We start from the raw sequence: 26,371 nt of genomic DNA, 5'->3' as shown, positions 1-26,371 counted from the left end.
AAATCTTCGTGTTTTACCTGTGTGCAACTAAAACAAGTAAACAATTCAGTACCTAAGTCAATGTCCAAGAAAACCATCCTCACGTGTGGAATTTTTCTTTAACTGGCTGTTGGGAGAATTCATTTATACACCCGTTGTATCCTTAGCAAAAATATTTTAAAATTAGAACACAGATTTGTTGGAGAACTTGACAATCCATGACAATCATTATTAAATGAGCATTATAGAAATGTGCGTTGATATTTTTAATATGTACCTTAATTGTAATATATATATATAATTGCTTTGATATGGATGTTCATTTGAAGGAATTGAAGAAACTATGAAGGATCGCAGAACAACCAAAGATACATTTGGGCATCTGCTATTGGTAAAGATTAACGAATACAGTAAGTGTGAAGCTTGCACATACACGAGAGAAAAAGATCAGTTTAAATTCACTTCATTAGACTGACGGTGTGTATAGCAATGGATGGTTCCGATACATCGACCTCTGGGTTATGGGCCCAGCACGCTTCTGCTGCGCCACTCTGCTGACAGCTGTCGTAGTGTGATTCAACACAACTGCTCTATCTTTGCTTTCTAAAAGTGCGCCCGAGATGAAAAGTTTCAACGGCAAACACAGACGTCACTTTGAGCACTTGGTCTTTTATAGTACGAATCATCACACGCTGCTCTACATGGGCGTGTCTTCAAGATCGTTGAGAACCAAACCTTCTGCTTTCCGAGGCAACTGATTCTTTCCTTGTTAATTCACAAATCTTCAATGGGAATCAGTGAAACGAAAACCAAACACATGTACACACTCGCGTCCAAGCCTGAAAGAAAAATGATGGAAGCATTTGAGAAATAACAAGAGTAGTCTGAACAGCTCCAGTCTATCAACTGCTCTACAAAGTGATCGCTACTTCCACACCCAGTTTATAACGCTGAAAATGATTCAGGAAGCACAGCAAAGTTCTAAAAGCAGTGGTTGAAAAGCGTCTAGATACATAAAATGACAGTTTCTCAAAAGTAAAATCTTAAGCTTTTAAATATTGTCATCCATATATTTTCGTTTTTCTCTTTTTTACATAACACGCTTTCGAGAAATAGACTGTCTTGTAATGAAGGCTGCATTAGAAAATGTGTGTCTAAATTAAAATCGGGTTTATGACTTCTGCGTTTTTCAGCTTTCTTAGCGCTTGGGTCTCGATTCAGATATTGCAATGAAAGCAACAGGGGAGTAAGTTTTCCTTTTCTAAATCAAAGGTGATCTGCTCACAAGGAAGTATAAAAACTTCAGCGTTTACTTTTTGAAGACCGCAAATTGTCGAAACACTATTGCTTCATAAGCTAATAAGTAAGGTTTCTGAGCACGCATTGTATTACTAATGCTGTTATTAATAAAAAAAAAAGCTTAAATTCACATAATGGAATTTGGACTGCTCAAAGTAGTCTATTCTTTGTACAACTTTACTTGCCCGCTGAGTAGAGTTTAAAGCAACGGCAGCAGAAGTAGCAGTAATAGCAACAACGTGGTTTGAGTGTCACAATACACTCTGTGAAATTATTGCGGCTTCAGATCGTTTTGTTCTGTTGAAGCTGCCTACAGGCTCTGAATTGCTGACATTGGCTGTAATCTTTTTTCAGGTTTCATGTAATTCTTCACATATTTGAAATATTTAATTCATATTTAATTCGGGTTCGCCTAATACACGGTGCAAACCGTACCTGCAGCAGAATGCTGTGGCACATGAAGCCGTTTTGTTTATCGGTTGTAAGGATATAGGAGCGTACTACAAATCGAGCAAGCGAAAAGAAAATTAAACAGGAGTCACTTTTTGGATTGCTAATTCATTGTGCTCTGTTCGTCTAGGTTCAAATCCTATCCTTGTCATGGTTAAGGCCTGAGACGTGTGTGTTTTTTCTAAATGGTGTTTGCATTTGTTTCCTCTTTACTCCTGTAAACTCAGGATTTTTTTTTCCTTGGTGGCAACAATACGCTTCTGTAATACAGTAAATGGTAGACTCTGCTTTCAAATGAGCTGCACCAGGCATTCGGATACAGAAAAACACAGGGATTTAAAATTCAGGAATATGAATGGCCAATTGCTTACAGCTAGGGTTTTTACGTTTTCTTATTTAGCGATTTGTGTATCAATCTTTTAACAATTCATTAAAATGCTAACAATATGTAAAATCAAAACAACAGCACCGTTAAATGCCGGGGAGACAGGTAGTTTTTTTTTCATCAGATGCCAATCTCTAATACTGTGTGTGAGAGCTTACGTACCTTTCCTTTTCTCACATTTTCTGACAACTATTCCAAAGGGGCACCCTGTCAGCTCCTAATACTTTTTAAAAGTCTGCCTGCATGTTTGATTATTGTCGTTTTATTTAGAAAAAGTTCAATATTGATCATAACTAAAGAAAATTAGGATCACGAATAAAAAAAGGGCTGAAGATGCGAGTCGCTCTTGAATCAGAGCTGGGCGACGGGCTTCTGTTCTGATATGATTGTACGAGAAGCAGGAGGAATCTCTTCTCTCCTATGGAGCATGAGCTGAATCAGGAGTGAGACATTTCGTATGCTCGTGCATATGTTAACACATGACCTACATCGTAAAACTAAATTAAAAACTAACATTAAGTTGTCAAAGACATTCATTTATATACAAACAAGAGACAGACATAGTAATGATTCTACATTAACTTGTCCTGCACTGATCAGACTAATTGAAATGTATGAAAGCCCGTTTCCGCCAGGGAGTTACAAAACAACGCGCTATGGTATCGCAGAATTCCGACTAAGTAACTCAGAATTGCGACTTAGTAACTCACAACTCCGACTTTATATCTCACATTTGCAACTTCGAAATAGCCCATATTTCATTGTCTGTCCTTTTGTTATTGTAACGGATTCGGGTTCTAGCTAGCAAGACCTGGGTTTGAGCCAATAGAGTGAGGCACGAAGTAGGGTGGGAGCGGCGAGGGCACAAGCCCTAGAACCCGAATTCGTTACAATAACAAAAGGTCAGAAAATGAAATATGGGCTTTTCGAAGTCGCAAATGTGAGAGATAAAGTCAAAATTCTGAGTTTTTAGGTCGCAATTCTATGATTCTAAGTCACAATTCTGAGATACCATAGTGCGTTTTTTTTACTCCCTGGCGGAAACGGGCTTCCATAGGTTCTCAGTGCTGCGAAGCAAAAGCAATCTCTGGAAAATCAGACAAATTATTATCAGATCATGTCAAAAGCTGATCAGTATTTCTTTACTGGGAAGCAAAGAAATGCTTGTATTACACATTTTAATATGACATGCAATTACACATGAAAAATAGTAAAATTATTTTCATTGCGGTACGTGTTGATAGAACAGCCCCCTCGATAAAAGAAAGTGTGGACGGACGTGTCGCATGTTCCGTACTCTGTCTGACAGCGAGTTTAACACACTTTCCACGGAAATTAGAAACTAATTGAACAATAAATTAATCTGAGCAAATTTTACACGTGTGGGTGATTTAATTCTGTCGAAATTGCGTGGAACTCCTCCGCTGAGGTCAGATACACACGGGAAAATGTTCAGGCGGCTTCACGGAGTCCCGCCTCAGACTGGAATCAGGTTCTAATTAGACGCTGAGAACAATCCGGATCTCTGTATGTAATTGATTGTGTTGATTGTGTGACCAGGTGTGCGGTAACAGGTCCTGCCAGTATAAAAACCTAGTCACCGCGTTCACACTTTATGCTTTCTTGCTTCAACACAGTTTTGTGGTTTACTTATTTTACTCCTGTAGCAATTGAGCGGGACGTTAATTTGGCGATGCGCTCGTTTCTCTTTATGCTGTGCCTGTGCACAGGGGCCGGGCTCCCCGCACTGGTTTCCGCCGGGCCGGCTGGCTGGGACTCTCGGGAATTAGCGCTCCAGGCCGACCTCCCGGCTCTCGAAGACGCAGCCCAGTCGGAGGACTTGAGCCTGGCAGATGCGCCCTCCGAAGATCTGTCTGCAAGCGAGAACGACTCGCAGTCCTTGGCTCCCGACTTCCGCCGCCTTCCCGTGTCCAGAGACGCGTACTCGCCCTACTTCGACAAGGAGAAGATGAAGCCCGAAGCCGGCAGCCGGCCCTTACCCGCCTACATCAAGAGCGTCCTGTTTCCTCCCCAGCGAGGGCGGCAGCCGGCTCGCCCGGCCATCGGGGGCACCCGAGGAGTGGCTGTGTGGTGCGACTCCAGCAGGATGTACGTGAGGGTCAGTCGGCTCCTGTTCGGCTTCAGCTGTCGGCCATCGGAGGTGACCTTGGGCAACTGCAGCGTCAGCCGAACCACACGCAGTTACTTCTACTTCATCTACGGGCTTCACGAGTGCGGCACCGAGCGATCGGTAAGCGGGTCTTCATCTACAGGGTTGCCTTTCCTGGGAATATCCCTTCCTCTGTGACCCTGCAGGTTGTCCAGGGCCGCCTGGTGTACTCCAACACTCTCCGCTATGCCCCGCTCTCCTCCAGTGCACCTGTGCATCGCTTCATTCCCTTCTCTGTGCCAGTCAAGTGCTCCTACAACAGGTAGGCAGGGCTCTGCTGCTGCTGAGAAGCCGCTAGGAAAGTGTCCAGATGCCCCTCATCCCCTCTGTCCTGCAGGTTCCACTACTCCTACAAGGTTGGCTATGTCCCCACGTGGGCCAGGAGAAGGACCTTCTTCAAGGACCTGAAGAACAAGCACAGCTTTGTGCTGCTCACCACCAACTGTAAGCTCCTTGAGCGAGTGGCTCCTCCTGCCTGCAGGGGGTGCTGTGTGCAGGTGTAATGCTGCCTCTCTCTCTCCAGCCCGCTGGGTCCGGCTCTCTCCTAAGGATGAGTACTTCCTGGGTCAGCCCATGTACTTCCAGGCCACTGCCTACTTTGCCACAGCGGAGCAGAGGCTGTACATCCACTCGTGTTACGTAACGGAGAAACCGGACCAGCACTCCCAGCCCCGTTTCCCCGTGATTGACAACTTGGGGTACGGCCCCTTCTGGGAGGGGAGGTGGACAGGAGCCCTGAGAGCCTGCAGGGGTTCATCCTTGTCCTTGTCCCCAGGTGCATGGTGGACAGCAAGGCAGATGGCTGCCTGTCCAGGTTTGTCCCCTCCAAGCAGAAGGATGTGCTCCGCTTCACGATTGATGCCTTCCTCTTCCAGAAGAAGCTGTCCAGGAAGGTAGTGCTGTCAAAGGCTGCTCCGCCTTCTTGCTCTACTGATCCATGGTCTGCTTTTTCATCCATGATCTAGATGTGAACCAGACTGTGGCAGCTGTACTGCCTAGAGCTGCCAGCTTGCCTTCACTGATGGCAGAAGGTCCTTCTCTGTCCCTCTATTGGCCTTGATCCTTTAATGCTGTGACCTTCCCTCTTGCAGCATGAAGTGACTGAGCTGTACATGCACTGTGTCATGGCTGTGGCTCCTGCTAAAGCAACACCAGGGACCAAGTCCTGCACCTACAACAGGGAGGCTAAGAGGTACTTCTGCAAGGAGCCTGCTGAGGGTGCTCTGGGACATGCCAGGTGGAGGCCTCACCTGTCCTCCTCTCCTCCAGGTGGGAGGAGCTGTATGGTGACCATGAGGTCTGTGCCTGCTGTGAGTCCAGGTGTGCTGGCAGTCGGAATGAAGGTGGGTCTGGTTCTCTATCCCTTGTGGATGCATCTCTGCTCAAGAAACAACCATGCTTGGACAACTGAGGAATGATCCCATGCTGGACAAAGGGACTGTTTAGATGAGTAGCATCACTGTGGGACTCTGGGTATAGCAGATCCCTTACTCCTGGGTGTTGCTTGTCCACAGGTACCAGGAGCCTGGTGACCAGCAGTCGGGTGGCTGTGGCACCAGTAGAAGCTCCTCTGGATGTGGGAGCTGACTGGACTGAGGATGAGGAGGGAGACCCTCAGAGCTCCAGTGAAGATGCTGAGAGCACCAGTGAGGATGTGGAGGGAGCAGAGGACTTTGGAGATGTTGGCCAGTGGACAGGTAGGGTCTGGCAGGAGCTCCTGTAGGGGTGGTGTCCTGCAGTTCAGCTGGATTGTTCTCCTTCTTCCTCCTCAGGTGCCTGAATGAAGGCTCCAGCCTGGCCCTTGTGACTCTCCTGCCTCCACTTGCCTTGTAATGGCAACATCTCAATAAAGCTGTGAAAGACCCTTCTGCCTGCCCTTGTTTCTCTATGGTTTATAGGTTTGAATGGGGTGGAGGAATTCAAGGGAAGTGAGACCCATTAATCAATGGAAGTATTTGTCGGGGTTCCCCTTTCAAGAATGCTTCCCATATTGCTGCCAATGAGGACTGAAAATGACTGGAGTAATAAAGCGTTGTAGTGGGGGAAGATGGCCGCACTATTCCTTGGGCAGGGCATTGTGACTTTTTTTTTTTTACTGTGAGAGAGACGGAGGTGTTCAATATACTGGCAGTCCTCCTGTTTCCGAGATGGGTAGTGCTTATGGAGTGTGAGTTGCTACTGTAGTGCCCAGTAAGAGTGAGATCTGGTGTCCTATTCTAGGCTGCACAAACTGACTAAAAGAAACACAAGGAAGGAATTGTCAACAGGGGCTTGGTGTAAAGTAGGCCTTCCCATCCTTAGCAGAGGAACAATACTGGTGCAAAAACATCAGCGAATAATGGTGCAGTTAGAATCTCTGAGGTCTTGTCTTATGGGTGTTGGTTTCACAGTAGTGGTATTGGACAGTCATGGGGAAGTATTAGGATTGAGACTGGAGATCCCAGTACTTGACTGGGAAGGCGGGTGTTCACAACCACCTCTACCAGCAGCACAGTCTGTGTAGATTGAGACTGAACGCTTACTACACAAAGCCTCTCCCCTGTTTCAGTGTCCCAGTCATGAATAACAAGTGAATCCTAGTCTTCCTTTGTGCCTACCTATAATTTGCACCAATCCTGCTGGCTTAATACTGAAATAATATCGTAAACACCTCGTGATCTCAAGAATTAAGAAAATGGGGAATTATTTGATCCTATTCTCAATCCAGTAGTTTATGGACAGGCGCTCTCAGCGGACTGTGTGCAGTAGTGATGGGTGATGTGGGACTCCGGGAGTCAACTCAGGGCTCTGCTGTAGATTCCTGTAGAACCGGTGTGAAATGATAATGTATTGTTAATGTAAAGTTTACTGGTACGTTTCGGCCAAAACATATTTTCTTTCTTCTTTTTTTTTCAGCATGGAATAAACCTATTACTTGTTCCTTTGCAGCCTACGCATGCTGACGCAGCTACCCACCTGAACTACAAATTTTATGTTGACCGTTCCATTACACTATATTGATGAATCGTACAAGATCATAGGATCTATAAGCCTGAAGACTTGTCTTGTACAGTGCCCTGATAAAAATCAAATTAATTCCACTAATTTTTATGGAATCCCATTTCCGGTAGTGAGGCTTCCATAGTACACGGATGGAATAGTGGATGGTGGGCTTTTAAATTCTTTTTTTATTTAAACACCAGAAATACAAAATTGAAGACAGAATATGAAATAAGATACAGAAATAGACACTTCACATCCAGAAGAATTCACAATTCTACAAGCTGAAACTTATACTTTTTAAATATTTCCATTGTATGTCGTTTTTTACTTAAAAGAGAAACTCTTCTTTAGCTCAGCTGGCAAGGCCTGGGTTCAAGCCAATGCAGTGAGGCACGAACTAGGGTGGGAGCGGCGAGGGCACAAGCCCTGGAACCCGAATCTGTTACAATAACAAAAGGACCGACAATGAAATATGGGTTATTTCGAAGTCCCAAATGTGAGATATAAAGTCGTAATTACGAGATTTAAAGTCGGAATTCTGAGTTTTTAAGTCGCAATTCTCAGTTACTAAGTCGGAATTCTGAGATACCATAGCGTGTTTTTATTTTTACTCCCTGGCGGAAACGGGCTTCCATAGAAATGGTCAGATTCAGAGCCATTGCAGTTCGTGCTAATTAGAACAACGCCAGAACTGAACCCTCAGCACCGTACTGACTATTAAGCACAAGATCAGCTGCTCGCCAGCTTTGTTTCGCACAGTTTTGCATTGCTATTGAGCTCAGAGCAGGAGCTGATCTTCAGACAGTCAGATGCGTTATACATTACGTCACTGGCCCTAATCTTACGGTGCTCAACTGCACCATAGTGACCTCAGCGCCAATACTAGTAATGCATCGCCCCCGGCCAAAATTGCTTAGTAAAAAAAAAACCTTTTCTATACTGTCTTTTTAAAAATATTATATCTTTAAAAATGACAAAGGGTTTGTGTGTCGCGCTAAAGTTTCGATTCATTTCGAATGCAAAGAAAAAACATTTTCTTCCAAGAAATCATAAATTTGTCTCATCCTCCATACTATGATTCTCTCTTGTAGTAGTAAAGCATTTTGAGTCAAACCGAACAATATATTAAAGGAACAAGTAATAGGTTTATTCCATGCTGAAAAGAGAAGAGAGAAAACACGTTTCAGCTGTGAAACCTTCTTCAGGTTTGTTTTCTCTCTTCTCTTTTCAGCATGGAATAAACCTACAATATTACTTGTTCCTTTGCAGATACGCATGCTGACGTAGCTACCCACCTGAATATATTAAACGTTTCATCTATATGATTAACATAATGTTCTCCTGAATAACTACAGTGAATGACAAAGCCTTAGAGCCACAGAGAAAAACAAATTGCATTTAAAGTAATTTTAAAGGCTCGAGATAACATTGCACTATAAACGCAAATGTCTGTCTTCTTTGTGGCGCTTACTTTTTGTTGCTTTAGCAAATTTCATGCAGTTTATTTCTGACACAAGACATAACAAGCTTGTGTATTTATGACAAAAAAGCAGGGCAACAATTTATATTGGCCTTGAAATTGAAATTGTTAAAAAGTGAGTTAAATGCAGATATAGTAAATATATTTTCTCGTATAATGGTGTGTTTTTTTGTCTAAAAATCCTTCATGAATGGTTTAACAGACATATTATTTAAAAAATATATATATTTACGAATTTTAACTTTTTATACAGTAAAGTTTTGTTGTGAACATGAGCCGTGTTTATCGATATCACCAACACAGTTCTGGATTTTATTCTGCCTTCCTATGGACATTGGAATTTTCTTTCATACAACAGCTCCCATGTGTGGTAGCTTATTAGCGCCAGGGAGAAAAAGATTATTGTTGGCTTTTAAATGAGAAACCATTTGCGTTTATACAAAATCACAATGCGTTGTCCCAGACATTGGGACATCCTCTGTTTAAACACCTGTCGTTTTCTCTAATATTGGCTCCTGTGCTTCGGTCCATTTGAGAGAGAAGACACTGAAAAAGTCGTGTGAAAGTGGATTTTGCACCTGCACCAGTGCTGTAGTGGTATCATACAGACAACCATACAAATCCATCACACGTTGGAAGCTCTGGAAGGCAACGTAAAATATTGCTCTGTCCGTTGGTGGATTAGGTATGCATGCTACATTTCAACGTAAAATGCAATGTAAAAAGATCCAATTTGTTTCAAAGTCGATTAATGTAAAAACTGATAAAGCTCATGTTTTTTATCTAGTATTATCTATATCTATATCTATATCTTGTTTTTCAAAGGTCTTAAAAAAATGTTTATCGCAATTGTGAAAGTTAGAGAAGGTGTACCAGCGCGTGCCTTTATATCGCCAGCTTCAGTCTCGCCTGTAGCTGCGAGAAGGTTAAAAGCGCACAAGTGATCTGTCTTTCGTCCAAATAATTGCTGGAGCAGCAGGACGTAGAGCACCATCCAGCAGCTGTAGACGATGTTCGAGGAAGAGCTAATTCTGTTTTCAGCACAGGGAGCAAGAATGAGCTCAGTCCGGCTCCCAGCAGAATCCATTCTGGTTTGGTTGCTGTCAGACTGTGCATCTGAGGCTTTTTGGATCGCAACGTGAAAAAAAAAGAACAAAAAACAATTGCTCACATCGTGTTACTTCCACCAGAGGAAGGGAAGATATCACTTTAAAAAAATCAGAACTGAATATTTGGATCCTGGGCCTCAACGTAAAAATAAACAATAATAATACAACGATATTATTATTATAATACAATAATGTATTTATATACATTAATATTGTATTTAATAATACAACGATACAAAATCAAATCCAAATCATAAAGCCAATTAAGTACCTATCCTTTGAAAACAGAAAATGTGACATTTGTATCTACTTTTGAATTACTGTACAAAGCAGACAGAGTAGTCCCTGAATTCAAAGATCAGATCTTGGCCAAAACAAGACAATCAGACGTGAGCTGAATTCGGAACAAGAGCCTCTGCTTCGTCGTTTATTGAGCTTTTGATCAAAGTCTGAGTGAAAAAAGATCAGATATTTTAACAAAATACACAAAGGGCACCTTCCTTCAAGCCGGAGTCAAACTGGTGAACTAAAGATTCCCTCTTGTTTCAACTACAGTCCTCCACTCTACCAACTGAGCTATCAACAGATGTCCGGAGCTGCTCTCTGGCACATACTGCCCAATGTAGTGAAATGTTCCGGATGATTTAAATCCCAGATCGACATCGTTTCGAACTCATTTCCTTAGTCTTGTTTACCTTGAATTTAAGCCACAAACCAGGATTCTACTGTATAAACTTCCGGAGATATTACAAAATGTTTGATGGAGCATCAATCATTCCAGGCGGAAATTGACTCCTTTTTCTTTCTGGAGGGATCATATTAAACATTTAATTTGGATCGAGAAGAGGATCGCCATGAGACACAAAACAAACAGTTTCATTCTGTCTTTATTAGAATCTGTATCACAGCTAATGCATGTAAAGCCTTTAGTATGCGAGAGTGAGAGTTCAGTTATGCCAGGGAGTGTGAGAAAAGAGAACTGAAATTTAGTAAATTAATATTTAAATAGAGTGTAAATCTTCAAAGTGTCACTGCAAAATTATTACAGGGGTCTACCAGCTGCCGGACGTACTTGTTTTGGGACTATTTCCAATAAGTACCGCATTAGTAGTTGTGTGTCCTTACTGGTATATTTTAAACATTCGGTTATATACAAACGGGACAGAGACACAGTAATAATCCGATTTTAACATGTCCTGCATTTTAACTTACTGAACAGATAAATTGAAATGTTCTGATTCAGAGCCCCTGCAGTTCGTGCTAATTAGAACCACAACAATACTCCTGAGCACCACACTGAGCAAAGGTTCAGCTGAACTCTGACTTTGTTCAGCACGACTTGTTGTTGCAGTTGAGCTCAGAGCTGGAGATGATCTCCATATTCTACCACACTAACTAGTCCTAAACGTAGTACACAGTACACACTTTTTTAAAACAATTTAAAATATTACACAAAGGCTGTAAAGCACACTCTAAATCGATCCGAATATTTGATTTCCGGGATCCGTTTAGGCAACATTAGGCAACGTGGCGCTTCTCCAGCAAAGCATGTCTCAGTTTTGTGAACTACTGGTGCTTTTAACACACCAACTTATGTATCTCGTCAGGATGGCCGAGTGGTCTAAGGTGCCGGACTCAAGGACTCCTGTCTTTCCATTGCTTGGGTGTTCTGGTCTCTGAGTAGAGGTGTGGGTTCAAATCCCACTCCTGACAGCTTTTCCCTCTCTTGCATTTTTCCTGTCTTCTTGTGCTCTCTGACAACGACAGAAAGAAGAAAACGGAGAAACCGGCTTGCGGGCACATGATGGGCAGGGAAATGCTTCGTCAACACTTCAATGTGATTAGCAGAAAGTCAAATAGGCTTCGATTTCTCCCTTAAGAACTGTTTGGGGTGCCTGTAATCGAGTAAAGATTTACGGTCAAGGTATGCATTCAAAGGTGAAAGACCGAAATATAAATCCAGAAGAAGATGTATTAAAACATATTGTAACGCTTACGGCCGACAGGCACTGTGTAAGAGCCGGCGTACCAGAGCAGGTGATGTCACCGCCCTTCCCTGTGATAGCAGGACTACAGCTACTAGGCTGTAGAGAGATCTCTCTTTAGCTCACGGGGCTGGGTCGCTGCAGAGAGACGCGGGAGTCCCGGGTTCGAGCCTCAGTCGGGATGGGGCCGACCTAATGCAGCAAGGGCGCCTGCCTGAGCCCCCGTTGCGTTACAATATCGTTTTTTTTGCGGTTTCCCCTGTATTTCATTAAATGTGGCATTGTGAAATCAGCCTGTAGCCCTACGGAATGCAGCCACTCTCTCGGTGACAGCGGCAGGAGCCGAGAGGATTAAATCAGAGCTCGAACCGAGAGTTAAAAAAATATGGACAACTAGAACATAGATCATAGAACATTTTTATTAAACTTTCCTATCTGCTCGGCCTTACTGAAGTATTTTAGCTGCATTTTAGCTTCTATTTATATACTTTACAGTAGATAGTGTTTAGTAAGAGAAGAGAGATACAAGCGCTAAACCCCCACAATAACCAAACCTTAACTAAAGCAGGAAGATCAGTTTCTGCTCGAGACAGCCGTTTTCTGAACTGTAAACCTTCAACACTGGCTGGAGACGCTGTGTGTCCGGACTCAGAGGTTGTATAAGAAAAGACTAGGAGAGCTGCAGTCGCGGCTCATTGCTCTGCGCTCCCCGTGCGGAATGCGCGTGTCCTCCCTCCTTCATTACCTTCATACACTCCTCTCAAACCACATCTAACTCCTGAAATATTTCGGTGAACAGATACTGGGTCTTTCTTTCCGAGATATCATAGGCAGAAACAATAAACACGGTGAAAACAGGAAGGTATTCTGATCGTATAGAGAAATGCGCAAAAATAAATTTCCTAAAATCCAATAAAATCTAGTTACATTCTGATGCTATTCTGATGTATCTGAATAGTTTTGGCACAGTTGTTACAGCAAAGAGACAAACTTTTTTTTTTAAATTTCATTCGAGCTGTAGTTTTGAAAATGTTTTTTTTTTCAATTCTCTAAATAATACAAACACAAACACCCGTTGTAAGCGTCTGACCATTGATATTCTTGAATTATAAGACCGTACACACGCTGGCAGGCAGTTCAGCGAATATGATGCCCCTGCAGGGGCCGAATATTAGACAGACGTATACATACAGTCATCGTGTGGAGTTTATTCCTCCTCTGCCGCAGTCTTTGCCTCTTGTCACATTTGCGCTTAATTGTCGATTTTTTGTATAGAACACCGAATATCTTGAGGAAGCCTGTCAAGCGAAGACTGATGGATTATTGAGGTGCAAACACTGGTTCAAAATCAACACCCTCTGCTATTGCCGTTGTTTCTTTGATAATTTCTTCAAATTCCTCATCTGACCTTCAATATCGAGGGATATTGAGCATAACACCATACAAATTGTAACTTTCTTTTGATTGCCAGTTTTATTAAAATGCCATCCCCTTTTACAGTTATTTTAGATGTTTGGCAAGGCGTAATATCCCCCCTCTCACCCTCAGCTAAAATATTTTAAAAGTACAACCACATTACATTATATTGAACAGCGTTTATGTTAACATTTATATTCAAATTAAGGTAAATATACGAAAATATTAAAATAGAACTCCGGCGATCTGTTGTTTTTGCTTGACAAGTTCTCGAACAATTTTGCATTGTTTTTTAAATTACTTTAGCTGAAGATGCAACGGGAGCATAAGTGAATTCTCCCTCACTCACTGGAACATATAATTCTATGGGTGAATACTAACAGAAGTTGCCAATGTCGGTAATTATTGGAAATTCCCGGTAATGTTGACTCTGGTACTCAATTGTTTACTACTGCAAATATCAAAATAGTTCAGGTTTTGCGGAACAATTAAATTTTTGCGGTGATGATGTTTACTATAGGAAGAAGTGCGTCCCTGGGTGGGATCAAAAAACCCACCTGGGGATTAATAGCCGAAAACGCTAACCGATTGCACCACAGAAATGCTTACACCTTGCATTTTTTCATTTACATACTTTTGGTGAACAAAAAAATTCGCTCGCATTTCATCTTTCGCAAGCTGTATGATTTAAAAAAAACAAGTTGTTCTGCAAAGGAAATGAATAAACGCATTAAACCAAATCAAGACCTCTTTGAGTGTCCCAAATTACATGTTCTGTAAAACAAGACAGGAAAAAAAAGGTACCGCTGGAATTCGGATCCAGGATTTCCTCTTTATGAAACAGGTCTTTTAACCAGCTTTACCACAGCACTGGCAGAATACTATTCTTATACAGGTGGGTACCCACCCTCAAACCTTTGTTCTCTCGCTATTTTACCTTTGCCTACTGCCCTGTCTCTCTCACACCTGAAGAAGGCTCCACGGGCGAAACGTTGTGTTCTCGTTCTTCTTTTTTTCAGCATGGAATAAACCTATTACCTATTCTTATACAGCCTCTTGGACACACCGCTCTGAGACATCTGAGGTCGATGTGCGCTAAGCCTGGTCGCCGACCAAAATCATGCCCAAGGGGGGAGGCTTTTGTGACGAGGTGGCCGAGTGGTTAAGGCGAAGGACTGCTAATCCATTGTGCTTTGCACGCGTGGGTTCGAATCCCATTCTCGTCGGTTTATGTTTTTGACTTGTGATCCGTTTCTAAGTCGGACTTGCTTTCTTTAGCTACTGTAGTAGAGCAGTAATATTTCTAGCGTTGGCTGAACATGGCTTACAGCAGTAGCTGACAGATATAGTCTCTTAATATTTAGGTTAAATTTATGCTTTGTACTGCTTTCACCTGATATTAATAGTAGTCCTGATGAACGATTTAGGGACATGGCGCATCTTGAAAATGTTCTTGTTAATTTCAGTTTGGAAAAGATGCACTCACCAGAAGCAGAAACTGGTCGTATCTGCAAAATGCGCAATGCAATAGCAATGTCTTGCTATGAGTCCTTACCTGTTACAGGAGGCGTTGTAGGACTTTTTTAGTTCAGAAAAAGCTATCAATTCATCTTACATTTCTACTCCATCAATATTAGCAATGCTATCTTTACTAAGCTCTAAATATAGCTCTAAATAAATGCAGATTTTAAAATATATTTTAAAATAAATGCTATTCCATATGTTGTAACTTTGTGGTATTTAGAAATTGTATCTGAGGATGCAAGGGAAAGTATTATACAACTGTGAAAGAGGCTTGTATTTTAATACAATTTTCGATCAAAAGAAAACCAAAGTCCCTATGATATTACCGTCAATATCTCTTGATATCAACGTTCAGTTGAAAGATTTGAAGAAACTCTCAAACAAGCAACTGCAGTAGCAGAGAGTTTTGATTTAAACCGATGCTTGCAGCTCAATACTCCATTCATCCTTGAAAGAAGCAAAGACAGGGATATTTTGAGTGTCTCCATGATCCTCTTCTCAATCCAAAAGAAAGGTTTTATATGATCCTGATCCCACTAGAAAAAGGGTCAATTTCAGCCTGCACTGATGTCCCTTCAAACGTTTTATAAGAACTCTGGACGTTTATACAGTGGAAGCCTGGTCCATTTCTTCTTCTGAACGAGACTATGGGAGTGAGTATTTTGACGTCGAACTGGGATTTAAATAGAGGAACACTACACTACATTGGGCTACACGTGTGACAAAGCGTTTGCTTTCCGACCTCTCGATAGCTCAATTGCTAGATCTTAAGACTATAGACAAAAACAGTGGGCATTTCTTATGTCCCTGGTCTGAATCCAGCTCGAAGGATGGTGTTTTCTTGTTCCTTAATCAAAAAGTGAAAATTGCGAATTTGTCTTTCACTTTGACGTTCACCCGAAACCTCAGTATATAAAGAAGTAAAGGCTCCTGTTCTGGATCCTAATCCTAATCCTCACGTCTGATTGTTTTGCTTAGACCTTTAAAATGTACACTGTGGACTGTTTGCTCTTCCTAACACAATTAAAAAGCCGCCGACAAACTTATCGATCGGGAGTTTAGTTCAGTGATAGCGCGCACTTAAGACGCTCCGTTTTCTATCGCCGGCATCTCTGTATTCTTTTTAAACGCGATATTTGTTATTCTTCGTGTGTGAATTTCAGGGAGACTCATAAACCCTTTGTCTGTTTTAAATATACATTATTTTAAACCAGACATAATGAAAGACGTAGTAACTAGACACACATACAAGACACATGAATAGCAGCGGCTCTGAATGCAATACAAACGCCAATGGCGCAATGGATAACGTGTCTGATTACGGATCAGAAGACTTTAGGTTTGTACTCCTTCCTGGTTCGTGAAGAAGCTTTTAAACCTCACTCCTCAACACTGACATCGTAGGGTGTGCGGTCCTACACAACCTTACTATCGACTGGATGAGTCTTCTGCTCAATCTCCGATTCTTTCCGCACATTCCTGCTATTTCACCACCGTTATTGTAGGATAACAGCCACAGACACGAGAAGATATACTATTCCGAACAAATGTCTTAAAAAATCACGTTGAAAAAGGTGACAATACGTTTTTGTTTCTTTAACTTAACCTTACTTTTGCCTGTAAAGTTCACATTATTTTCTGTAGCCGCAAATCCCCAATATTTCTGCTGTCTCCCGAGAAACACAAGCGTGGAGTAAAATAATATTAAATAACACAACACATCCATTAATTTAACACCCAGATGTGACAGAACACATGTAAGACTTACACACAGCTTTTAATATGCTCTAGTGAATTTGCAGGTGTCCTGGGGAGGGAAGAGAACTGATATTAAGGAAATACATATTTAAAGGATTTAAAGGATTTCTTCCTGAATAATTGTTTAGCATTATTTATTGTGTTTTGACTCTATACTTGTGTTTCTCAGGAGACAGAAATATTGATGTTTACATTTCTATTCACATTCCCGGTGATATTGACTGAGGTAATGCAGAAGCATGTTCTCTATAACAATAAACGGTGCGAGAAGACAGGAAGAAAGGCACCGCTAGGATTTGAACCCAGGATCTCCTGTTTACTAGACAGGCGCTTTAACCAACTAAGCCACGGCACCGGCAGAATCCACCTCTTTTACTGCGACTTGGACACACCGCTCTGAGACACCTGCGTTCAGTAAGCGCTGAGTTAGCTGGCTGAGCACGTTGCCTCCTTTACATTCAATAGGAGCCCTGACACTAAGAGAAACGTATAGAAATGGGTTTTATCCGGCACTTTTCATGTCCAATGCACTTGACATCTCCTACGGGCGACAAAGTTCATTTACGACACCTTTCTTTCTTCTTTCAGCAGGAGTACAATAATGGCAACAACATGTTTGGAGTTCGGCATTTCATTTATTCTGCGGAAACATCGTATCAGAATGAACTGCCCGAGATAAAAGAGTAATTGCGGCTTCTGATCATTTTTACAGAGCATTGCGTTGTTCTGTTCATGCTGACTACACGCTTTAGATATGTCATTTACTGCAAGCGTTGCTTTTCCAGGTTTTCCTGAAATTCCTCGTATTTGAGCCAGCACTAAAATATTTCATTCCCGTCGCTGAATACATCGTGGAAACGGTATTTGCAACGGAATGCTGTCACACATGAAACTTCTTTGTTATTCGGTTCTGAAGTCTGAAAATGAAAATAAAACGGGGGTCACCTCATAGGCTTGAAAGAAGTCCAAGCAGCATAAAAACCCGTGAATTCTCACAAATTGCATTGTGCTGCACCTTTCTTCTGCTGCTGTTATAAATCTGCCTTAAACATTTGAATGCATACCTTACCGGTGCTAATCACATTCACGTGTTTATGAAGCTTTTTTCTGTCCGTTATGTTTTTGCTAAGCAGTTTCTCCGTTTTCCTCGTACTGTGATTGTCAGCGAGCACAACAAGACTGAAACAGTGTAAAGGCAGGTAAAGACAGGGTAAAACGCCTGACTGTCGGGAGTGGGATTTGAACCCGTGCCTCTATTTGGAGAGTGAAACACAAAGCTTAAAAGACACGAAGCTGTGAATTTGCTGTTTTAAACCGCTCGACTATCCTGAAAAAATGTGTGCTGATTGCACCAGTCGCATCCGATTTTCTGTAACTTTAGGACGATTGATACGACTGGACAAACACAATTTGTGGCGTTTAGCATGACATGGAAAACGGTACCGGAGCATTCGGGCCCGGACCACCAGACTCAGAGACAGTTTTTACACCCGCACTATCAAACTATTAAACTCCCAGCCTCTCTCACTCTCTCCTCACCTCTCACCTATGATCTGAACCTCACGGTGCCTTCTTTCTTACCAAAAACCCAAACACACATTGAAAATCTACCTCTACCATACATGTCAAAAGCTCACTCCCCATCATTTCTATCCCTTTATTTCATTCTTTTTATGCATGTTTTTCCACATAACCTGTTACCTTTTTGTTGTTTTGCACACTATCTGTTGTTTTTTGCACATCGGCTGTTGTCTCCGTCTTTCTTTTATTATACAATTGTATTGTTGTTGTGTTTTTTTCTTTGTACTACTTATGTCCGAGAGCTAGCTAAATAGCATTCCGTTATACCATATACCTGCGTATGAGTATAATGACAATAAACTTGAACTTGACCTTTAAACTTGAACTTGCAGGCAGTATATTATTTTATCGTTTACTCGGTTAAAAAAACACGGTCTTCTCGTTCCTAAGTCAGATTTTTAGTGCTTTCGAATGTTTCTTCCAACCTGGACTGACAGCTCACCAGATCTGTTTGTGATCAGACCATGGAGTGGGGGGCTGTACCAAGCGCATGTTCCTTCCAAAGCTGAGGCGATCATTCGGAAGATGGGTGTGAAGAGAGACAAGCTTTGTCGACTAAAAAGCAAGGCAGGATATGCACGAATACTAATCACTGGCAACAGTTATGTTCTCTTACTATTGAGACTCCTACAATTGCAAGTTTGTTTGAAGACTTTGAAACAGGAACAGGTGGGGTTTGAAACCACAATCTTTGATTTACGAGACTGACGCCTTACCACTATTCCACTACACCTTTAAGGAAACATGGGAATAATGTTGTCCAAATTATTTTTTTTCTGAATCTGGTTTACATCGCCTGGAGGTAGCAACAACAATAAAAGGGATACTTAACAAGGAGATACGCTGTAGCAGTGTGACTCCAACAGATGCTCCTGAAGAGGCTGGAGGTTTAAGCCAGCTCCTTAGAGCACTCGGCCGCGTTACTATCAACAGCGGCTCTTCAGCTCTTGTTGTTTGACCTAGTGGTTTTATAAGGCGTGGAAACGACCGCAACTTCGTTTTCTGAGATGCTTTCTCTCACATGGTGAAATCTCTACCTCTTTGGCATCTCTGGCTATAGTTCTTCTGTAGAGCACCTCTGCTTATAGTGCCCTTGAAGTCATTTTATTTTTACAGGAAGACGCATTCCCTAACGATCTCTCCTGTTTTAGAAATGCTTCATAAGGCGTGTTTGATTCAACGGACAAACAGTATACTAATTGTACAATGCAGATCCATGCGGCATTCGTACTGGATTTGACTGGGATTCTGAAATACTTCTTGAAAAGGTATTCAGATTTTCTTGAACCTATAATAAAAACACAGACCTGAAACTCCCTAGCTTCCAATCTCTGATGTTGCTGTCCTTAAACTCGGACGTGATGTTCTGCAGACGTGCAGTGTCCCTTTACTCTCGTTGTTTTCAAAACGACCTCCGTTGTCGGGCGCAGTTAAAGTGGAACTGGCCTGACTGCACAGGAAAGTACAGAATGATAAAATGTTTCTACGGCTCAAAATGTCCCTTTAGACCCTCGTCATGTCTCTGTGAGGAACGGGTAGGTAAAGAGGTTTAACAGATGCTCATGATGTTTCACACGGGGTGTTACCTGTTGTAGTGTTTCAAAAGATGTGTTAGCGGACCACAGATTATCTTGAAAAGATTTGGGTTTGCACTGGTTGGGATTCAAACCTGACTCAATTATTTGGAAGGCGCCTGTACCAACAACGCACTTCCGAGAAGCACCTGCAAATTATCACAATCCTCTCTCTCACCTACAAAGTTATGGAGACACAGACGTCCAATGAAAGCTCAAGGCTCCACTCAAGGCTTTATTCACTCAAGCCTCCACTCTTTTGTTGTGATGTCCTTTTAATTCATATTAGCTTTGATAAGGTGTCATTTTTGCCTCTTAAAGGTAAAGTCTGCTCCTTTCTTCCTGGTATAGAAAGAACGTGTTCCATCTTTGTTTAAAAACACCACTAAAAGTAAATTATTCAGCTCTACCGCCTGTGTGCATTGACAAGACATCTCAAAAGGACATATTAAATAAGAACACGATCCTTCCTGTTACCATTCCTGTGGTTGGGGCGTCGTTTCACCCTTTTACGTGAAATCATCAGCACTGCTGTTTTTCTATGCATAGTTTAATCAAGAGCACTTAAAAGATGCAAAAAGCTTTCAAATAAAATAGAATTGAAAGACAGTCGAGTAAGGAGGTAGAAAAAAAGCACTCCCCCATCTGGGAATCAACCACCGTCGCCCATGTAACTGGATGCAAAAATAACAGATTAATTTGTGCCCAGTCTCTTGAAGCTTCGATGCGATTATTTTTCCTTCCTTATTTTTTCATTCCTATGAATTTACTCTGTAGTAGAAGAAATGCGAAAGTGGGAAAGTGCAGGCATTCTTCGTGAGTGGTGTGATCAGTGAGCATTTGCACATCTCTAAGTCTGTTCCATAACGTTTTTCATCGGGGATGTAGCTCAGTGGTAGAGTGCATGCTTCGCATGTATGAGGTCCCGGGTTCAATTCCTGGCATCTCCAGGTGCTTTATGTTACAGTACATCACAATCTTCTGTTGAGTGAGAACTCTTTGCTCGTGTTCAGAGAGAGCCAGGTTTACACAATTAAATGCAGGCACACTCGACGTGCTGCAGAGTTGCGCTGCTGTTTTAAATGTACCTCTTTTAGTTCTGTTAAATCCTAATAATTTAGTTCAAATTCAGGAAATCCTGAGATTGCTTCACACTTGTCATGGCTGTTGCAGAAAACACCTGTTGAATCTCGCCCGGGATTTCCTGAGAGATCATTCAGCGAGCGAATCCTCCTTCTGAACTCCGCACTAAACTGAAAGCTTCACGAACTCCTCACTGCGTGTCCTGTACTGTTACAGGACACGAAAGTGCTTTCGTGTAGATGTGAAACACTGCCATAAACACACTTTGAACTTTTTCCATTTGTTAAGGAAAATGCAAAAGAGCATGACAAGTATTGAACGTATAAAATATCCATGGCACAACTCGAGAAAGTACTGAAGGACTACACATCGACTTTTGATGATTACAAGAGATTCAAGAAACACAATCGTCCGCAGCTGGGTTTGGATCCTGAACTCTAGAGTTAAAAGAACATAAGCGACGGATATGACCTATAAACTCTCTGAATTGTCTTATAGTTTATGAAATAAAACAATTTCTTAATAAATTCTAACTGTTGATAGACGATTTATTGAATTTTAACAAAATCACAATTACAAACTTTTTCGGTTAAACTGTTATTCACATACTCTAACGTAAATAAACGTGTGTCTTCCGGTGTGTGAGCCAATTTCTCCAACAAATATTTATTAGTCTGTCGGGAGGCTGTGCAAGGTGTTAAGAAATAGAATTTCGAAAAGACAGGCTCCCTAAGCTTAACATCAAGGCTGTTTTCTCTACAGATATGCTCTTTAAATTTCAGCAGTGTTGCAACTCCCTTTATAAAGGGTGTGCACACGTATACAACCAAGGCATTGAAATATTTTTTATTGTTCCAAAAAACGTTCCATTTGTTTTCTTTTTAATGTTGTTGATTAAAAGATTTTATTAAATGAGAAAAAAAACTGAATGTGAAAAAAGGTCAAAATGCTATTGAAAAAAATCAGTAATGTGAGGAAAGATGGATTGTGGGAGCCCCTTAACTACCCATGTCATGCTGTATTTCTCACTCATTCTACTGGGAGTGGTGCCGTCGCTTCTGCATAAAGTCTGTCAGTGGTCATTGCAGACGGGTCAGGTATGACTACTCTTCGGCACAAGAGACACGTGACTCGCGAGGATCCAGACAGTGTAGCCTTTCTTTCAGAGCCCGGATAGCTCAGTCGGTAGAGTATCAGACTTTTAATCTGAGGGCCCAGGGTTCAAGTCCCTGTTCGGGCGGTTGTGCTGTTCTTAAGTATGTTGTGAATGTCATTCTAAATAGTCTTTTATCTTTCACTCTTCTAGCTGTACTGTGGTTATTTTAAATGTCCATTACTTGTATTTACAGTAGTGTATTTAGTGTTTCATTTCACAAACCGAAAATGTTCAAGTAGATCTTGTCACTCTACTCCACGTAATCATCTAAATTAAATCACAGTAGAGTACAGAACACGCAGTGAGGAGCTCACACAGTGAGTACTCTTGAATACGATAAGAGGAAAGGCGCACTGCACATCTGCAGAACATCACGTCCGAGTTTACAGTGACAGCAGAGGTTGGAAGCGACGTAGTTTTTTATTACTCGCTCGCTGAACGATCTCTCAAGAAACCTCGGTGGAGATTTAACGGGTGTCTAATAATCACGTTCAAAAAGGTGACGATAAGTTTTTTTTTAACTAGGTAGCCTTAATGGCAACACGGTGTGAGTAGATCTTAAAGCAGCTGCAGACAGAGTACCCGTAATGGCAACACAGTGCTTTGAGTTCGGCTTTTCTTATTTCTTCGGTAGAACCAGTGGTATCGGAATGTACTGATCCGGATAAGAAGCGCTTTCGGTTTCTGATCATTTTTATTGAGCGCTGCTATGGTCTTAGGCGTTGCGTTCAGGTCGCAGTTAACCCTGGAGACGTTTGTTAAAATCTCACTTCTAATAAAGAGGTCTTTCTCGTTAGAGTAGAAACGATAGAAGCCTTAAGCGGGAAAAAAATCACAACATCTCGCATTTCACGTGTTTAATGTTAACTGTCTCAGTGGTTCCCTCGGTGATTGATGGCTCGTCTCCCTCGCAGTGTGACGGCAAACTTCTTCTGAGAGAGAGTCTCCCACGCACGGCTTTTCTTTATCAAGAGCTGAGACAACAGAAACAGACTTCCAGCTGACATGAATTACTTCTTGAGCGTTTATGACCGTCTTTAAAAGCTGAGGGCAGGTGAAAAAGTCTTTGGAAATGAGGAAATGACTGCTGACAGTAAACAGAGCTGACACTCAGCTGCAGACAAGCGCTCCTCTTTAGTATAGTGCTGAGTACCCTCGCTTGTTGCGCGGGAGACCGGGGTACGTTTCTGTGACAGATCGCTGGTTTAATTTTTTAACAACCTGAGTTCACTTAAAAAGTGTGTACTGTGTCCTACGTTTCGGACTAGTTACTGCGGTAGAATATGGAGATCATCTCCAGCTTTGAGCTCAACTGCAACAAGAAGTCCTGCTAAATGTAGTATAGTGAGTAGACATCGCGAGACAACAGAACGAGAGAGTAGAAGGCAGGAATATATGGTGTAAGGGTGTGATCTGTGTAGTTAATAAAATAGTTAAAATAATATAAAAACGTCTCTTTATTAAGATACACAACATTTATGGCGACGAGAGATGAGTGCTTGACGGATTCAAAGCGAGCAGAACACTGCAGATTTTAGTTCTCTTGCTGGTAGAAACGAACTTCTGAATTTTCGGACTTTTCGTTTAGCTTGCGCCATGGAAGGCATTACTCGCAAATAGAGCGTGAAGCCTTGGGTTGTGTTTGGGCAGTGGAACATTTTAGGACATATTTATGGGGAGGCAAGTTCACACTTCAAATGGATCATAAACCCCTCATTTACATGTTCAATCCCAAAAAGGCAACATTGTTACCACCCAGGATACAAAGACTTGGATTGAGATTACAGCCGTATGATTGCAAAATTGAACACATAGTAGGGAAAACCAATGTTGCAGACTCATTGTCACGTCTTCCTTTACCAGACACAGAAGACACTGGTTACGTAGATACCTATGTTGATAGAGTGCTTTCAATCAGCACTTATGAACGGCATCCACTGACACTTGAGGAACTTAAACAAGTAACAAACGAAGATGACACATTGAAATTGTTGATGTCCATGGTGGAAAAAGGACAATGGTCTAATCCAATTCCAGATGAACTGCAGCCATACCACAGGTGTAGGTTGGAGTTATCTACATATGATGGACTGCTTTTAAGAGGACAGAGGATTGTGTTACCGAAAACAAAAATCAGACAAGCATTGAAAATAGCACATGAGACACATCAGGGTGTGGTTCGTACAAAACAGTACCTGAGAAGCAAATTTTACTGGCCCAACATGGACAGTGATGTTGAAAGACTAATCAGGAATTGTTCCACTTGTGTGTTGAATCAGCCATTGCAGGAGGATCAACCTCTCCAACCACTTGAATTACCACCAAGGCCTTGGACAAAATTGGGCATTCCCATTCAGAATGAATACATATTGACTGTCATAGACTATTATACTTCTTAACCTGAGGCGGTTGTTGTATCAGACACATCTTCAGCCACAGTTATTAGAGAGCTGATGAACATCTTTGCACGATTTGGTTATCCACTAGAGGTAGTAACAGATAATGGCAGGCAATTCATAGGACAGTTGTTTGAATCATTTCTGACTAATTGTGGAATTAAACACATCCATGCATCACCTTACTATCCGAGATGTAATGGCAAAATTGAAAGATTTCACAGATACGTGAAAAAGGCCTTAAGAGCAGCTGTGACAGAAGGAAAAAAGAGAGAGAGGAACTCCCTAAGATTCTGCTGACTTATAGATCAACACCACACAGGGCATCTGGAGAAACCCCAGCTAATCTTATCTTTGGGCGTGATATCCGAACTAAATTACCAAACATGGAAAAGAAAGAAGAAGAGCCAAGGGACATTCAAAAGACAAAAGATATCCATAGACATCATGAGGAGTATGCACACAAAATGAAATTATATGCAGACCAGACACGGATCATAACTTCAAGGTCAGTGACGTAGTGTTTGTGGCTGGCCTAGACACCGGTAAATTGGATGCCAAGTTCAAAGACACTCGCTATGTGTTATTGAGAAACACCTCTTGTAACTCTTTTGAGTTAGTGAATGTGGAAGATGGCTCAAAAATAATGAGAAATGTAAAACAACTTTGACACGCTCCTCCATTGGATCTTGATTTTGAATCTGCAGAAACAGAAAATGCTGAGAATACAGGACTTTCTGACGTGCAGGAAGTGCCGAGTCCTCAGACAGTGGAGAGTACATCCGTAGGAGAGCCAGTAACTTTACCCAGAAGTAACGTAACAACCATTAGTGGCAGGGTTATCAGGAAACCGGCTCATTACAGAGACATTTAAAAATACAGGACTTGCATAGCTCTCCAAATGTTAAATTGCCCTATTTTGTTTGTGTTATCTATGTAGATGTTGCTTAGACTGCTAGAAATGAGGTGATATTTAGAAGTGACTTAAGTAGAAATTGAACTAAAATTTGGGTTGGTACGCATAGAAATTGTTGTAAAAAAAGATGAATGTATTGAATAGAAATGAAAGGGTTTATATACATTTTGTTGTAATAGTTAATAACCGTTTACTGTGTGTTGATATACAATTGTTACAATTGTATGGTAAAGTTATAGACTTTAAAAATAACAAAGGAAGGGATGTAGTATAGTGAATAGACATCGCGAGACAACAGAACGAGAGAGTAGAAGGCGGGGAATATATGTTGTGAGAGCGTGATTTGTGTAGTCAATAAAATAGTCTAAATCATATAAGAAAGGCTCTTTATTAAGATACACAACATGCTCGATAAGCTACTGGACATACCCGCCCCTCCTCACACAGACCGTGGAAAAGCCCCCGAGTGGGAGGGCTCTCTCTTCCTCCCAGGAGCTCTTGGACACGACGCACAGACAGGGCGCGGGGAGCCGCCGCCTGCAAACATGGCTCCAGGCAGGACTCCACTCCGCAGGAGCCGCAGAGCAGAGCAGAGCAGAGCAGAGCAGAGGAGATGGGGGCAGCTTAGCTCCTGTGCAGAGACTTGAGCTGTTGTTGCTGTGGACGCTGTCTTTTCTTTTCACGGGGTAGGAGTGAATGTTGAGTTGCCCTTAGAAATGAAGCAGAGCACTTCAACGTTCGATCTGTCTCCCAGAATCACCAGGGCACACGGGTGTGTGTGTGTGTGCGCCCTGGTGATTCTGGGAGACAGATCGAACCTGGGCTAAAAGAGAGGGGGCTTAGCCCTCTTGCATTTGCTAGTTCGAAGTTGTACAACCCATTTGTATCTGCTAGGCGGCACAGTCGTTGTGCACAAAGAACGCTTTGAAAAGCGTCAAAAGCAAGTCATTCCGAGTTGGTCGGTTGTGTTTTCCGTTCCGACGCGAAATGCTGAAATGATCTCTCGGCTCCTCGGTTGTCATTTCTGCTCTGTAAAGGAATCACAGTACACGTCGGCTTCCAGCATGGTGGGTCAAGACACGATGCCTGGGGTCAGAGAGAGCGATGTCTTCCTTGTTAGTATAGTGG

At 42.0% G+C, this 26,371-nt stretch overlaps 2 protein-coding genes and 5 non-coding genes across 7 annotated transcripts in view; 6 read left to right on the top strand and 1 right to left on the bottom strand.

Annotated features, from left to right (window-relative positions):
* The first annotated feature begins 3,751 nt into the window (after positions 1–3,751).
* On the top strand, positions 3,752–4,786 carry LOC148665023 (uncharacterized). The gene is made up of 3 exons (XM_088632885.1): positions 3,752–4,364; positions 4,430–4,545; positions 4,621–4,786. Exons 1-3 carry the CDS (start codon positions 3,807–3,809, stop codon positions 4,784–4,786), a joined length of 840 nt encoding a protein of 279 aa, XP_088489011.1. The 5' UTR covers positions 3,752–3,806.
* Positions 4,787–5,052: 266 nt separating this feature from the next.
* The window catches only part of LOC148664987 (zona pellucida sperm-binding protein 3-like), a 246,998-nt gene continuing 225,679 nt past the window's right edge, over positions 5,053–26,371 (top strand). Inside the window, exons 1-3 of the mRNA XM_088631577.1 lie at positions 5,053–5,176; positions 5,375–5,475; positions 5,553–5,626. Coding sequence (XP_088487703.1) covers positions 5,063–5,176; positions 5,375–5,475; positions 5,553–5,626 — 289 coding nt within the window. The 5' untranslated portion in view covers positions 5,053–5,062. The remainder of the gene's footprint in view (positions 5,177–5,374; positions 5,476–5,552; positions 5,627–26,371) is intronic.
* trnal-caa (transfer RNA leucine (anticodon CAA)) lies at positions 11,457–11,567 on the top strand. The gene is given in 2 exon segments: positions 11,457–11,494; positions 11,514–11,567. It is a non-coding gene; the product is annotated as a tRNA-Leu (tRNA).
* Positions 14,400–14,481, top strand: trnas-gcu (transfer RNA serine (anticodon GCU)). Its single transcript has one exon. It is a non-coding gene; the product is annotated as a tRNA-Ser (tRNA).
* trnat-agu (transfer RNA threonine (anticodon AGU)) lies at positions 16,819–16,892 on the bottom strand. Its single transcript has one exon. It is a non-coding gene; the product is annotated as a tRNA-Thr (tRNA).
* Positions 20,571–20,642, top strand: trnaa-cgc (transfer RNA alanine (anticodon CGC)). Its single transcript has one exon. It is a non-coding gene; the product is annotated as a tRNA-Ala (tRNA).
* Positions 21,943–22,015, top strand: trnak-uuu (transfer RNA lysine (anticodon UUU)). The gene has a single exon. It is a non-coding gene; the product is annotated as a tRNA-Lys (tRNA).

This window comes from Lepisosteus platostomus, chromosome 5, assembly GCF_059453375.1.
Source record: "Lepisosteus platostomus isolate fLepPlt1 chromosome 5, fLepPlt1.hap1, whole genome shotgun sequence".
NCBI classification, from domain to species: Eukaryota; Metazoa; Chordata; class Actinopteri; order Semionotiformes; family Lepisosteidae; genus Lepisosteus; species Lepisosteus platostomus.
Note: the sequence above shows the minus strand (reverse complement) of the source record. Positions and strands in the feature narration are given on the sequence as shown.